Here is a 15,034-nt window from a genome sequence, read left to right on the forward strand (position 1 = left end):
CTCTAACAAACAACAGCAGCAGCAACAACAACAACAACAACTGTTGTTGTTGTTGTTGTTGTTGTTGTTGTTGTTGTTGTTACCTCGCCCATCTGGCTGGATTTCCCCAGCCACTCTGGGTGGCTTCCAACAGATGGTATGGAAGCCCCACTTGTTCCATGTTCTGTGATGATAACCATTTCATACCTACATGCCATCATGGGAGACTAAAGTCATCAGGTGAATAAAATGAATGTGTGAATTCAGCCTAATTAGCCTAGCAAGCCAGTCTTGTTTTGCAGGCCACTTAGCATACCACTAAATATATGTTCATACAACAAAAGGGCGGGAGGCGGAATACTCTGTCACATATTTGCTTATATTATGAGCTACTAGATCCTCACCTTGTTCTCGAGAACTGAAGCAGCAGCTATAACTTCGAGGAAAGAGAAGAAAAGCATCACACACAGAATTCCCTGCAAAAAACAACAACTGGCCAGTTAAAAATATCAGTAACTATCAAACATTAATGCAAGGAGAACACTCTCATTCTCAGCTTTAGGGTGACACTCACACAAGAAGCTCTGTGCAGGAGAATACAGTGGTGCCTCGCTAGACGAATTTAATTCGTTCCACAGGTCAATTCTTATAACGAAAAATTCATCTAGCGAATCCCATAAGAATGCATTGAATTTTTATTTATTTTTTTGCCCATAGGAATGCATTAATTGAATTTCAGTGCATTCCTATGGGAAACCGTAATTCGCTAGACGAATTTTTCGTAAAACGAATTTGTCTAGCGAGGCAACCTCCGCTAAAAAAATCCTTTTGTTAAGCGTCCTACAGGACATTTGTTAAGCGAGGCACCACTGTACAACACAAGAAACTTAAGATTAAGTCACTTTCAGAGCTCAGAATAACAGTCCTATAACAATATAGTCTACATTTTGTCCAATCAAGGGCTTATTCATGCTTCTGTGGATTATCCCATGGCTAGAAAGCATGGGCCCAGGAGGTTTTCCGCTTGTCCTGTGCTTTCTAGGCATGGGTCTGAGTGCTTTCTCGTTTGCCCCACTGTTTTTCCTGGGAAAACTTTCTCTTTACTGCTTAATTGGAGCAAACAGCACTCCGTTTAAAATCTGATTGCCACTTGTTCCTATTCAGCGGTAAAGAGTGTGCTCTCCCAGGGGAAAGCTGAGGGGCAAACAGAAGTGTGGATGAGCCTTAATATTAGGTTTTTGACTTGCTTGACATCCAGCAAGTCATAAATGACATCAATCATTTATGACTGACATCAGTCATAAATCTCCGCTTGCAAAAGTCTCAACCCTAGAAGGAGAGCTATGCCACAAGAGTGGTGTTGCCTTTCTCTCCATCCTGCCTTTTTCAACTCTGTGTATGTTTGGTGGTCTGTTTAAGTTCAACTACCTTGCTTGGTGCTGGTGTATCTGTATCAAAGAGAAAGGAATAATGGGGAGAGGAGAATGTGTGAGGAGGAGGAGGGCGAGAAGATCAGTGGGACCGGATGCAGGAGGGGCAAAGAGAGGGCAGGATGAGTCACCAGTGGCCCTTAGGACTTGTGTAGTGCTGTGTAAAGCTGTAGAGGCCAGCCTCTCTCCCCAGGCACTTAAAGGATTGAGACACAGGGCCAAACTGGATGTGATGGGTAGCCACATTTGTCACCACACAGTCTATCCCATTCAAATATACGTAATGCAGAGGGTGAAAAGGGAATTGGTATTTTCAACATTGCTGCTGCTGCTGCAGCAGCAGCAGCGAGGAGATGAGCTCTATCCCGCTCCCCTCCTTACCTCCCTACAATCATTTTCTCAGGCCCTCCTCTCTAGCCCACCTTCACCACCATATGAACAGAACTTGGTGCTCTGCTGCTACCTGTCTCATCCCTTTAAAATATTCTGGCCTACCACTCCTAGTAACTCTAGGTGGCTGGATTTCCTGCCTTGGCATTGTTGTGAGGGACTCTGGGAAATTTATAGGCATGGCATTGGTTGGCATGCTGTTGCCACAGTGACGTAAGCCTGAGGGCCAACTAATAGAGAAAGGGAACCACCAAAGAACACCTTAGCTAGGGTCCCCTTAAACCTGGAACCAGCCTTGTATGGAATCCAGGAACTTACCAGTTCATATGCCCCGGTGGTCTTGCAATAGTCTGGAATATTAGGAAATTGTTGAGGAAAATAGTTGGATAAAAAGGGAGATGTCTTCTTAACTTCGGAATAGTTTCTCCCTGTATTTTTTATTACATCAGCCACCAAAACACCCGTTCCAGCGAGTGCACCGAGGCAACTAAGAGTGTTAAAGAGGTAACTGAATGCTTCCTGGAAGAGAAAGAAAAAGTTTTGCTTAATTAATTTATGGGTTGGGTGGGGATATGGGTGAGACGGGGAGAATGATCTCGGGAACAAAACTTGACCCTCACCTTTGCCGGCTCTGACTATGGGAGCATGAGGGAGGGGATTGATTCTGGTAAGAATGAGGCACCCTACATACCGTGTTTCCCCTTTTTTAAGACACCGTCTTACAACTTTTTTTCCTCAAAAAAACACACGGTGGCTTATTTTCAGGGGGTGTCTTTTTTTTTTAAAGTGCCGGTACAACTGGGTCCCACTGGCTCAGGACGCTTGGCGCTCTCTTCCACGCGCATTTTCTGCCTCTTCTATTCTCTCCCTTTCGCCTCCTCCCCATCCTGAGTCAAGGGCTCTCTTTCCTTGGAGGCTTCTAAGCAGAGGCTGGATGGCCACCTGCCTCGGAGACAGACGTGCACACGGGGTGGGAACTTCACTCTGTGAGGTAGATTTAAACCTCGTAGGATGCCGGAGGAGGAGGTATACACGAAGCTGCCCACCGTCATGTTGGTGTAGGTGGGACTGCACTGGTCGCAGCCGAAGCACTTGCGGTTGGGTGGGAGGCTGCTCATCTCCCTCAGCAGCTTCAGGTGCTTCTCCTCCTGCTTTGGCTTGGCACTCGCCGCCATGGCTTCAGAGGCGGCAGCGGCCGGGTGTGTGCGTGCGCAGAGGTATAGAGGCTGCTCCCTGGGCTCTCTCACGCCGGCCGGGGAATGAGGAGGGAGACTGGGACCCGCCCCGCTCCGAGATGCTCGTGAGGGAAGCGCGAGGGGGACGAGGCTTGGGCCTGCGCCTCTGGCACGCGCAACCCCAACTGACGGAAGGGAAGGGAGGGGGAAAGGAAAGGAGGGGGAGAGGAGTGGTGTCAGCTCTCGGCGAGGAGGCCGGGGAGGCTGAATGACGAGCCAAAGAGGAACCTGCGCGGCACCTTTTCTCTGTCGGGGGGGGGGGGGAGACACGATCACAAACATACAGAGAGAGACATACTCGCAAACGGGGGAGAGAAAAAGACGCACAGAGAGAGAGAGAGAGAGAGAGACGCACGCTGAGAGAGAGGGACGCCGCGCACACACACACAGAGAGAGACGGACACGCACACACAGAGAGAGTGCGGCGCTGCTTCGCGCTTTGTCAGCGCTGCAGCCGCCGCCGCTTCCAAGCGCCAACCCGACCTGGCAGGCTTCTTCCTCCTGCCATGGCCGGCATTGCAGGAGCTGGGTCCTGCTGGCTTGTGCCCTCGGTGCTCCGTGCGGCACTGCTGCATGCTTTATCGGCGCTGCAGCAGCTGCCGCCGCTTCCAGACACCGACCCAACCAGGCAGGCTTCCTCCTCCTGTTGCAGCCGGCGTGCTGGGTCCCGCTAGCTGGCTGGGGCGCTTGGTGGTCTTGCTCCGCACATCACGGAAGTATGGCTTATTTTCGGGGTATGTCTTACATTTCTCAAATGATTAAAAACCCTGCCATGGCTTACTTTATGACTACGTATTAAAAAGGGGGAAGCACGGTACTGTCCCTTATCTAAGCGGCTTTCAGAACAACAAAGACCCAGCAGAAATGCATAATGAGGGAGATTCAGGGTTACAGAGTTATAGGAGGTTTCAGTAACATAGCACTTCATGCACACAAAAACAGGGCAAGTGTAGGGAACAACTAGGTAGTATAAATTAACCTAGTCAAAGCAGCCACCAAGCCGCCAGAGGAATGTGTGGAAAAGCTGTGATGCTTTATGCATTGGCCGTGGGATTCAGCTGCCATAGGATGTCAGTGATTTAGTCCACAAAAAATTATGCCACACAATAAATTTGTGAATCTTCAAGGTGCCACAAAAAATATTTGGTTCGTATCCAGCATTAGTCATACTCAGAGTAGACTCACTGAAATTAATGGACACAGATAACTTAGGTACAGTGGTATCTTGGTTTAAGAACAGTCCTGTTTACAAAGGATACAGTTTACAAACTCCACAAAACCGGAAGTAGTGTCCCGGTTTGCGAACTTTACCTTGGTCTAAGAACGGAATCCGAACGGTGGAAGGGCACTGACGGTGGGAGATCTCATTACGGAAAGTGTGCCTCAGTTTAAGAGCAGTTTCGGTTTAACAACGGACTTCCGGAACAGATTAAGTTCGTAAACTGAGGTACCACTGTACATCCATTTCAATGGGTCCACTGTAAAACTTAAGACACAACTCTTTTTCTTTTTTTCTTTAGATGAGATTACTTTCCAGATGCTCAATCTGTTTTAGGCAGTGCACACATTACCAGTTTACAGCACAGTTAGGTCATTCTTAATTTGAATCGAAGCTGGTTAGGAAGAAGTGTGCATGCACATGAAAGCTTATAGCAGAACAAACTTAGTTGGTCTATAAGGTGCTACTGGACAACTTTTAATTTTTTTAAATTATTATTTCCAATGCTACACAGTGAGATTAATGGTGGAGCCGGGTTTGAACCAGTGACAGCAAGCGAGAGGCAATCTGTTAACCCCCATTAAAAGTTGAAAGCAATTTGAAAGAGAGACTGTTGCTGGTATGATGGATACATCTATCAATTTTGCATCCAGCAAACAGATTTTGCAAATATCTGTAAAAAATGCAAATAAATAAAAATATTTTTATCTTTTACCTACCTGAAAAATCTATTTGACCTGAGAGAAAAGAAATGTGTCTATACATATCCTTTTAATCTTGCTCCACCAGAGGCTCCATTTTGGCTCATGGGGCCATTTCCTGTAAACCACAGCCATCTGTCAATCAGTCGGAATAGCGTTTGACATCATCTAAAGGGTGGGTTCCCCACCCAATCCTGCTTGGTTTGGCTGCATGCATTAATTACGTGTGAGGGACTAGTATGTGCAATCGATCCCTGAGAAAAAGGAGCTCGATTTGGTTGTGTGGGGGAATTCCCTGCAGGGAGTTCCCTTGCATACCCACAGCCTGCAGAAAGCAGGATTGAACCCATCCCAGAGCTGCGTGCAGAGTTCAATCCTGCTTGCTATCTTCCCCCACACCTGTAGCCCAACTTTGAGAGATGGGTGTGACCAGCCAACTGTCAATCAACCGACATCTTTTGGGTGTGAGATGATTGATGGGCGGTTGTCATGGTTGGCTGGATGCAGGTGACAAAGATCTGGCTTCCCAGGTCAAAAAAGTTTACCTAATTCTGGGCTATGTAAACAAACGGTACCCGATAGTCCTAGATTGTTGGTTGTTTTAACAATTAAAAACACATCAGGGTTAAGTCACATCAACCTACCAGACCTGCAACTGATTTTCTTGCCGCTGCTGATGAAAGGCATCCTGAAATTAAGAACTGGAGAGAGAAAAACCGAAAACAGTAGACAGTAAGACGTATGTTACTTACATTATCAGGCTCTTTAAAACAAAGAAACAAACAAAAATCACCCTCCATTTAGACATTTCTACATATTTAATACCATTCGACACTCCCTTTCCACCCAATTTTGAGTCAAGTGCAACACAATCCTATGTATGCCTACTCAGAAGTAACTCGCAGCATGCTTCGCAATACCCTGGTAAATATTCACTTTGCACAAAAGGTTGCAGAGGAAAAGGAATGTGTTTGGAATGGTGGAAAGTGTGACCTGGTTTTATACCATTCTGGGACAAAATCATTTAAAAAAGATCTACCCTCATAACATCTCTTTTTTCATTTTCTTTTAGCAATATGAAAATTTCCTTATTATTAATCAAGCTATACTTTTCAAAGGGCTTTACCTCAATTTTTCATTGAGTCTTATGACAGTCCTGTGAGGCAAAGGCATTGGTATACCTAATTAACAGATGGGGCACAGAGGATGCCTCCAGGCTGTCAGTATTTTGTGGGAGTGATTCCATTGCATACCAGAACTTTTAGGTTTGTGTGTTTAAAGTGGATTAAGAGGCTGTGCTGCCTAGTGCGATACAGTGGTACCTCAGGTTACAAACGCTTCAGGTTACATACACTTCAGGTTACAGACTCCGCTAACCCAGAAATAGTACCTCGGGTTAAGAACTTTGCTTCAGGATGAGAACAGAAATTGTGCTCTGGTGACACGGCAGCCGCAGGAGGCCCCATTAGCTAAAGTGGTGCTTCAGGTTAAGAACAGTTTCAGGTTAAGAATGGACCTCCGGAACGAATTAAGTTCTTAACCAGAGGTACCGCTGTACCCAATTTTGCTGTTTGGAAACTGATGAAGAAATGAATGCAGCGAAATGTTTGGGATGAACAAATGACTAGCAGGAAGACATGTAAACACTCTGCAAGCAAATCAGGGTGAACCTGGGTTTGTCATTGTTATCGAAGGATTCTGGTAAAGAACAGATATGATTTAACCATTTGTGTGTGCCAGTGTTTCTCAAACATCGGTCTGGGACCCACCAGCGGGTCTTGGTCCACTTTCATGAGGGCCTCTCTCTTCTATGGAGAAACAGCCAGTTGAAGGAAATACAGTAAAAGAATGAAATAAATCATTGTTGAGAATAACTGAGAATAGAAAGGAAGGGCATAAAAAGGGGAAACTGTTACAGGTGGAAGAATTGGGTGTTAAAGGGTTGGGGATGAAAGAAACAGGGGGAATCAGGTACAAATGGAGTGCGAAAGGAGAACAGGAGAATATATTACAGGAGATGGATAAAATGCTTTGAGGGTCACACAGGGGTGTGTGAAGGGAGAAGTATATCAGAAAGAGGAGTATATCAGAAAAAAGCCCATGAATAAGAAAAATCTGCACCTCCAGAGCTAATGTATGTACTGATCTTGAGGAAAGATGACCTATGGAACTGCTTGCCACAAGGCTGTGGCAAAGAATGCAGCAATTTCCAAAGATGGATCTGATATCAGTAGAAAATGTCAGTAACTGCCATGGGTGTAGCAGGGATTTTTGTTAGGGGGGTGGACAGGTCTTTTGTTGGGAGGGGGGAGAAGCTCAGCTATGCATTTTTATTGATGGGGGGCAGCTGCCCCTCCCTGCCCCCCTTTGGCTATGCCCATGGTAACTGCTGATTATGCCAAGCTCTCCCTGTATCGGCCGCCATCTTGTGAATGGTTTTCTGAATGGTAGACCTCAATAGTTTATAGCCATCTTCAAGTAGGCCCTGGAAACAGAAAGTTGGAAAACCCCTGGCATAAGCAAATCAGGATGAATGCTCAGTAAATAATCACTTGGAGGAACCCTGAATGATTTGTCCCCCAAAAGGAATCTGACACAGACAACACTATTTTATAGCCACACTCTCTCCAAGAAAACATGATATTGCCACGAATCAACAACAATACTATTTATTCTACTTACAAGGGCAGCCCCCCAGAAGGGATACCAGGCAGTCATGATCTTTGTGTCACATTCCTTTGATGAAAAGAGCAAGATGGCTCCAAGACCAAGATGTATCAGAGCAATAACCAACTGCATAGCCTTTAGGAAGATGAGAAAATTAGAAAAAGATTAAATAAAACAGCTGGCTTAGAGACCACATCATACACACACTATTAACTGAACTTCACAAGCCTCATATAATCCGTATTGTCCTCCTCAAAACCACAGCACTATCATAAAATCACAAATGACTATACAGTATAGAACAGCGGGGAGAAACCTTTCCACATTGATGGAACTGTGAGAATACATATAATTTAATAAACGAAAGCTGCCACGCAATGTTTCAAAGGGAAGGGCATATTCAGTGTTCATTTCCCCCCCATTCTCAATTACAACACACACCAGAATCTAAATAACCTTAATGAAATGAAATTGTCTTTAAATCTCAGCACAACACACATGAGAGTTCGAATTGATTAATCATACAGTTAAATATACTAAAGTGACACATCACTACAAAGCTTTCTCACCAGAAAGAGAACCCATTGTTTCTTAAAAATTGATTTATACTCTTCTGCCAGCTTCAGAAAGAAAAAGTAAAGTCTCCTGTAAGAGTGTTCTGGATTGAGATTGAGACTGAGACTTGGAGTGCGGACCTTATCTGCAGTCAGCAGGAGGAAAATTGCAATCCATTTAAGGGTGGATCTACACTCACATTTTAAATGTTATTAAACATTTAGTTCACTTTAATTTAAACATGAATATGTTTCCTTTTCCACAAGGTCTACGTGGTTTTTGGAAGGGGGTAGCTCTGCGGGTGGCGCTGTGGGTTAAACCACAGAGCCTAGAGCAGGGGTCCCCAAACTTACCCTGCTTCGGGCCAGTGCCCCCCGCGCCAATTGCGTGGCGGGCCGGAGGGCAGGGGAGTGTGCGCCCGTGCGCATGCGCACACACACACACACACAGCGTGCTTCCGGGTTGGTAAAAAAGCATCGAAAATCGTTTGTGCGCATGCCCATGGGCCTCCCGACCCAGAAGTGCACCGGAAATGACGTTATTTCCGGTGCACTTCTGGGTTGGGAAAGGCCCATACACATGCACACAAACGATTTTCGACACTTTCCCCCGAGCTGGAAGCGCGCCGTCACGCCGGTAAGAGCGGGTGGCAGGGGTCGTTGCGGGCCGGATAAAAGAGGCCTTCGGGCCGTATGCGGCCCATGGGCCTTAGTCTGGGGACCCCTGGCCTAGAGCTTGCTGATCAGAAGGTCGGCGGTTCGAATCCCTGTGATGGAGTGTGCTCCCATTGCTCGGTCCCAGCTCCTGCCAACCTAGCAGTTCGAAAGCACGTCAAAATGCAAGTAGATAAATAGGTACCGCTACAGCGGGAATGTAAACGGCATTTTCGTGTGCTGCTCTGGTTCACCAGAAGCGGCTTTGTCATGCTGGCCACATCACCCGGAAGCTGTATGCCGGCTCCCTCGGCCAATAACGCGAGATGAGCGCCGTAACCCCAGAGTCTTCTACGACTGGACCAAAGGGTCAGGGGTCCTTTTTCCTTTACCTAGCTCTGCAGTGCCCTCTGGTATCACATTTTAATAACACATTATTAATGTTTAAAAAGAATGTCATATGGCTATAAAGTAAAAGGTAAAGGGACCCCTGACCATTAGGTCCAGTTGCGGACCTTGCCCCACCCCCTGGCCCTGGGAGTCCTCATAAGGGAGCTGGTCCTGGAGGAAGAACAGTGAGGGGAGAGACTCCATCAGGCAAGGCCTTCTTCCACCTGCCTTGCCCCACCCTACAGTGTCTGTTTTTCAATTTGTATTGTATTGTTTTATGCACTGTGGCTTGCTGTTGTTTTATTGACTGTAGTTTTGAAATTATTTCTTATAAATGTTAAGAGTGGGTTTCTGTTTAATTTTCATATGCTGATATTATTCTTCACTATTTTAATGATTGTTGAACGTTACATTATTTGATTGCTTATTTTAAAGCTATGTTTTATTATCACATTCTTGTATTGCATTAGATTGTTATAAGGTTGTTTTTTATTGCATTAGATTCTGTTTCTTCAGCTTGTAAACAACTTTGAGTATTGTATGATAGAAAGGCAGTATACAAATAATAATAATAATAATAATAATAATAATAATAATAATAATAATAATTTATTATTTATTATTTATACCCCGCCTGTCTGGCTGGGCCTACCCAGCCACTCTGGGTGGTCTCCAACAGAAAAATGAAATAAAATAATCTATTAAACATTAATAACCTAAACAGGGCTGCCTTCAGATGTCTTCTAAAAATCTGGTAGCTGTTTTTCTCTTATTAAAATTGATAATGCTTTCAAACTGCTAGGCTGGCAGAAGCAGGGACCGAGCAATGGGAGCTCATCCCGTCTTCCAATTGGCAAGCCTAGGCTCTGTGGTTTAGACCACAGCGCCACCCGCGTCCCTCATATGGTTATAAAGGTAAAGGTAAAGGGACCCCTGACCATTAGGTCCAGTCGTGACCAACTCTGGGGTTGCACGCTCATCTCGCATTATTGGCCGAGGGAGCCGGCGTATAGCTTCCAGGTCATGTGGCCAGCATGACAAAGCCGCTTCTGGCAAACCAGAGCAGCACATGGAAACGCCGTTTACCTTCCCGCTGTAGCGGTTCCTATTTATCTACTTGCATTTTGCTAGGTTGGCAGGAGCTGGGACCAAGCAATGGGAGCTCACCCCGTCACAGGGATTCGAACCGCCAACCTTCTGATCAGCAAGCCCTAGGCTCAGTGGTTTAACCACAGCGCCACCTGGGTCCCCATATGGTTATACACGGTGCTTATTTTTTCTTTTAAAATGTTTAGGGGTACTCTCATTTTGACTCAAGAATATCACCATTTTATAGTTGAAATCGGGGAAAATAAATGCAGTAAATGGACAAAAGTACGAAGATTCTCAAAATGTTTAGGGGTATGCGCAACCCTGCATCCCCCCAGAAAAAAAGCACTGGCTATATGGTTATATGGTTATCAGAACCACTCTGAAACTCGTTTTTAGTGTTAGCGTTTAGCAGGCATCCCCAAACTTCGGCCCTCCAGATGTTTTGGACTACAGTTCCCATCTTCCCTGACCACTGGTCCTGTTAGCTAGGGATCATGGGAGTTGTAGGCTAAAACATCTGGAGGGCCGCAGTTTGGGGGTGCCTGGTTTAGAGTATAGATCCGCCCTAAGAGAAGAAGGATGGTGCTAAACAGGCCCAGGGATCCCACACAGATACAAAAATAAAACAAGTACTTGTCATAGCACCCTCTGCTATGGGGAAACCAAAATTGAGAAAAAAAATTGCTGGGAATCCTTCTGCCCTTGATGGAACTACTAGTTCCTTGGTTAGCATACCATTTTGTAGACCGTATACTGGCCCAAGACGGTGAATCCTAAAAGGAAGAGTCATAGCTCACTGGTAGAGCTCAAACACTGCCTGATGGAAGTCCCAGGCTCAATCCCCCAGCAGCTCCAGTCAGGGCTGGAAAAGACTGGAGAGCTACTGCCACTCTTTGTAGACAATACTGAGCCTGATGGATCAATAGACACAGTGCAAGGCAGCTTCTTATGTTCCTGAGATTGTGTGTGTGTGTGTGTGTGTGTGTGTGTGTGTGTGTATTTCTGTGATATGCCACATCCTTCCCCTTAGCTTAGCCCCAAGCATACAGGTGTTTAGGGAAAATGCAATCTTACCCCCAGAGCATCAGCTTCCTTTGGGAGTTTCTTCTGTCCTGCACCAGCATTGTTTGGAGGGACAACCACTACAACGTTGCCAGGGTAAGGTGCTTGTGGAGCCAGACTGTATTGATCCATTCTGCAGATAAATCAATGTTGAGAAATGATGGGTGCAGTGTTGCATGCACTTCAATCCTTTCGGCAGCAGGCCTCTTTGTTGCTGCTTAGGCATTGCCTCCGCTCAGATTCAATGGCCATAAAGTTATTAAAATGTAAAATTAAACGAGACAGCCTAGCAAAAGCACTTATACCAACAGGTGGACAGCTTGAGGCCACATGAAAGCAGTTTTAAAAGCTTCTTGATATCATATATTCCAGTGCAATTGTATTACAGCATGCTGCTGAGGAGTGAAATATATGCCACCCTTTCACCTGCCTTCTGGCATCAAGGGGATGGATTAGTCTAGCCAAAGCTTAGCACATTTTTAAGTTAATCATATGCTCTGTTAAGGCTGCACCACAACTTTGTGGGTGGTTCTCTAAGTACACACCGCTAACTTTCCTCTAGCAGATACACCATCTGTTCCCACCCAGCTTCCTGTGAAATAAATTCACTGTAAACGGTCTATCGTGGGACCAGAGCCACTGTAAGACATTGCTGTCCCAATTCCTATTTGCGTGTGGAGACCCTTTAACCTGGCCTAGAAATAAATTCAGACAGGACTCAAATTTTGGTTTGGTTTTTGTCAGAATTTAGGCCACAACTTTACTGATTACAAATCAAGTGAGTGGTTGCATAGGCTCTGGTTCGACTAGCTACCTGCAGCCCTGCAGGCAGCGCTGACTCTGGGCACCAACCATAAGTCAGCCCTGGGACAGTGGCAAGCAGGAGTCCTGCTAGGCCTCCACCCAGATGAGCCCTGAACTCAGGCTCAGGGCACAACCCCGCATGGGGAGACCAACCACGAGTCCTTTGATTCCTTCTTAAAGGAATACCCAACGCATAGGGATGGCTCGTCGTCCTGCCACCCCTATCACCTGAACCAGAGCCTATCCGCAACCTTACAAGTTGTGACAATTTGCTACGTGGCAGGCAAAACCCAAATGGCACCAGCCAATCAGCCAAGTGGGGGAAATTCCTGCTGTGCCCCTGTCCCAACGACAGGCAACACATGACGGCATAGCAAGGTCCTAAAACAGGGAGAGGTAGGCGGGTGTTCCAATGCACTGAGCCCAAAAGAGGAAGCTCAGGGACATGTGCAGCGGTTAAATAGTGGTCTCCTGATCGCTTTGACTGGTATCCCATTCACCCAAGACTTGGCTTGTTGTTATGTCTAAACCCAGACTCATGGTTTGTTCCCCCCCCTCCCCACAAACAATGAGGGATAAGTCAGAATAAATCTCAGTTTATGACTTGTGGTTTGTTTGAAGAGAAACAAACCGCAAGCTTGGTTTTGGACTACATGACAAGCTAAGACTTGCGTTTTGTTGCAACAAAGCATGGACTTTTGAGAAGTGTGCACCTGCCTAACATAAGTCAGATGAAGATATAAGGGGCTCTTTGTGCTAAGTCATATTCAGCTAGGAACATGTCTCCACATTGCCCCACATGATAATGCATATATAAACTTTGGCAAAGTCCTTCTTCCTTCCAGATTGTTTGACCATGAAATATGTTGCAGCAACACTAATAAGAAAGTTTTTTTTAAAAAAAAAAATGGTTACCCATTTGTAATGTCCCTTTTAATGATGGAAGAAATGGCCAGCAATGGCTGCTGTTCTTTTCACCATGTGATGGAGGGGCAGCAAATGCAACAGAGGAGGCACACTTTCCAAATGCAGCAATAACGTCACGTGGGACAGGCAGACACACATTTTTCTGGAGCCCTCCTCTATAGCACACTTAGCATCATGTGCGATCTAGCCCAAGTAACTGAATAAATCAGCCCTCCAGGACATGGATTCTTGAAACTTCATCACATTAGGGCGTTGTGGCTGCTCCAAAGTTCCCACCCACAACACAAGGCCTGATTGCCAGGTCCCACTGCCACACGTGCCCTCTTGTTAGGGAGGACCCGATTTCTGTCTAAGGAAGAAACCATGGTCAATTGCATCCAAAGTTGCAGAGAGACTGAAAAGCAGGAGCAATGTCCCACCTCCTTTGTCTTCCACACTCCCAAGGCCTTCTGAAGCTGTACCATTCTTCCAGCTCATCAAAATCGCTTCCTGCTCATTTCCTCCTTATACTTCCTAGCATTTAAAAAGTGACACCCTATAGCTTTCGATATAGGAAGCGACAGCATTTTATGAGATAAAAACAAGTCAGCCCTTTTCTCCTAGTTGCAGAAAAGAAGCTGTCTGAGAACACATTGATCCATTTCAAACTGTGTGTGTTTTATAGCACTAAAGATTCAGAAAAAGCATTATTTTGCTTTCTAGAACAGCAGCGCAACTGTATTGTTCTGTTGTAATGATACAAAATAACTGTATAGTTATTTGAGAGCAACACTCTCAAACCCACTTACCGTACTTACTTCCAAGAAAACAGGAATAGGATTCAGACTTTTAATCCAATACAGAACACTTGTGATCCACTTGGAAGCCTATATTGGCATTAAATTAATATATCATCATTATCACCATCTCTGACACTGCCTATGCAGCTGCATTTGATGTATCAATGTGGAGTCACCCTTGCTTGCCCAAACATTCTTACCGTGGATAGAAAGGAGAGCCAGGTGTAGTCTGCATAGATGGCACTTCTGCTTCGAGCTGACTGAGAAGGACTTAAAGAAAACAGGTGGCTGTGGTGAAAGGGATACTGTGTTTGGGAACAGCAGAAGAATGAAGAACAGGCCTGAAGAACGCAGCTATATCCTTTTCAGACTTAGCTTCCTCCCCTTAGCTAGCGCATAGCCAATTATGTTGTGGTTATAGGTGGTCACCTGATTTCTGAGAAATGTCAGCAAGCAAATAAGAGAATTTCGGTTTCTAGAAACCGAAAGAAAAGGCATTTGACGAGGTGAAACACAACGTGTTTTCAGTAGCGCCCTAAATACCCCATCTAGCTTGCAAGTGCCAAGATCTCCCCAGGACAACCCAACCTCTGAGGGGTGTTGCATGACACCCCCAATCTCCCGGTGGTGCAAGATTCCAGGGGGTTCCAAGCAGTCTTAGCCATGGTCCATGTTTCCCTTTGGAAATGAGGCACAAGGGAGACTGTGGTGTCTTTCTGAGGCTTACAGCATTAACACTCCAAGAGGGTCTTGCTTCTCCCACAGCAGCTGCCATTTATGAGGCTTATAGGTTAGAGTAACGGCTTACTGATGAGAAAGGATGCTTGTATATTATTCCTTTTATTAGACTCTGCCCAGAGAAGAGAGTTTTCTCTTTGTAGTCCCTGGAAGATGAATCTGTATAAGTTCACATTAGCTCCAGGAACATAGAACTGGCGCAGAGGAAGCAAAAACTGTTTTACCATAATTGAGGACTCAGAATGTTGGCAAGGCAGAGCAGGGCAGAGACGTGTACCATGGACTCCAAAATGAGGTATTTTAAGAATTAGAAGAAAGATAGCACCACTCAGTTATTTTTATCTGAAAAGGGAATTCTGAATGGAAAGGAAATTAATGGCTTGCAGGCAATTGCATTTTTGTTACAGAATAAT

At 45.5% G+C, this 15,034-nt stretch overlaps 1 protein-coding gene across 1 annotated transcript; it reads right to left on the reverse strand.

The window, feature by feature from the left end:
- Positions 1 to 371: 371 nt before the first annotated feature.
- Positions 372 to 14,211, reverse strand: LOC118089523 (B-lymphocyte antigen CD20-like). Its single transcript, XM_060282862.1, has 6 exons — positions 14,084 to 14,211; positions 11,386 to 11,506; positions 7,637 to 7,756; positions 5,599 to 5,655; positions 2,118 to 2,318; positions 372 to 455 (listed from the first exon to the last, which is right to left on the reverse strand). Exons 1-6 carry the CDS (start codon positions 14,116 to 14,118, stop codon positions 372 to 374), a joined length of 618 nt encoding a protein of 205 aa, XP_060138845.1. The 5' UTR covers positions 14,119 to 14,211.
- Positions 14,212 to 15,034: the final 823 nt, after the last annotated feature.

Source organism: Zootoca vivipara, chromosome 1, assembly GCF_963506605.1.
Source record: "Zootoca vivipara chromosome 1, rZooViv1.1, whole genome shotgun sequence".
In the NCBI taxonomy this organism is placed as follows: Eukaryota; Metazoa; Chordata; class Lepidosauria; order Squamata; family Lacertidae; genus Zootoca; species Zootoca vivipara.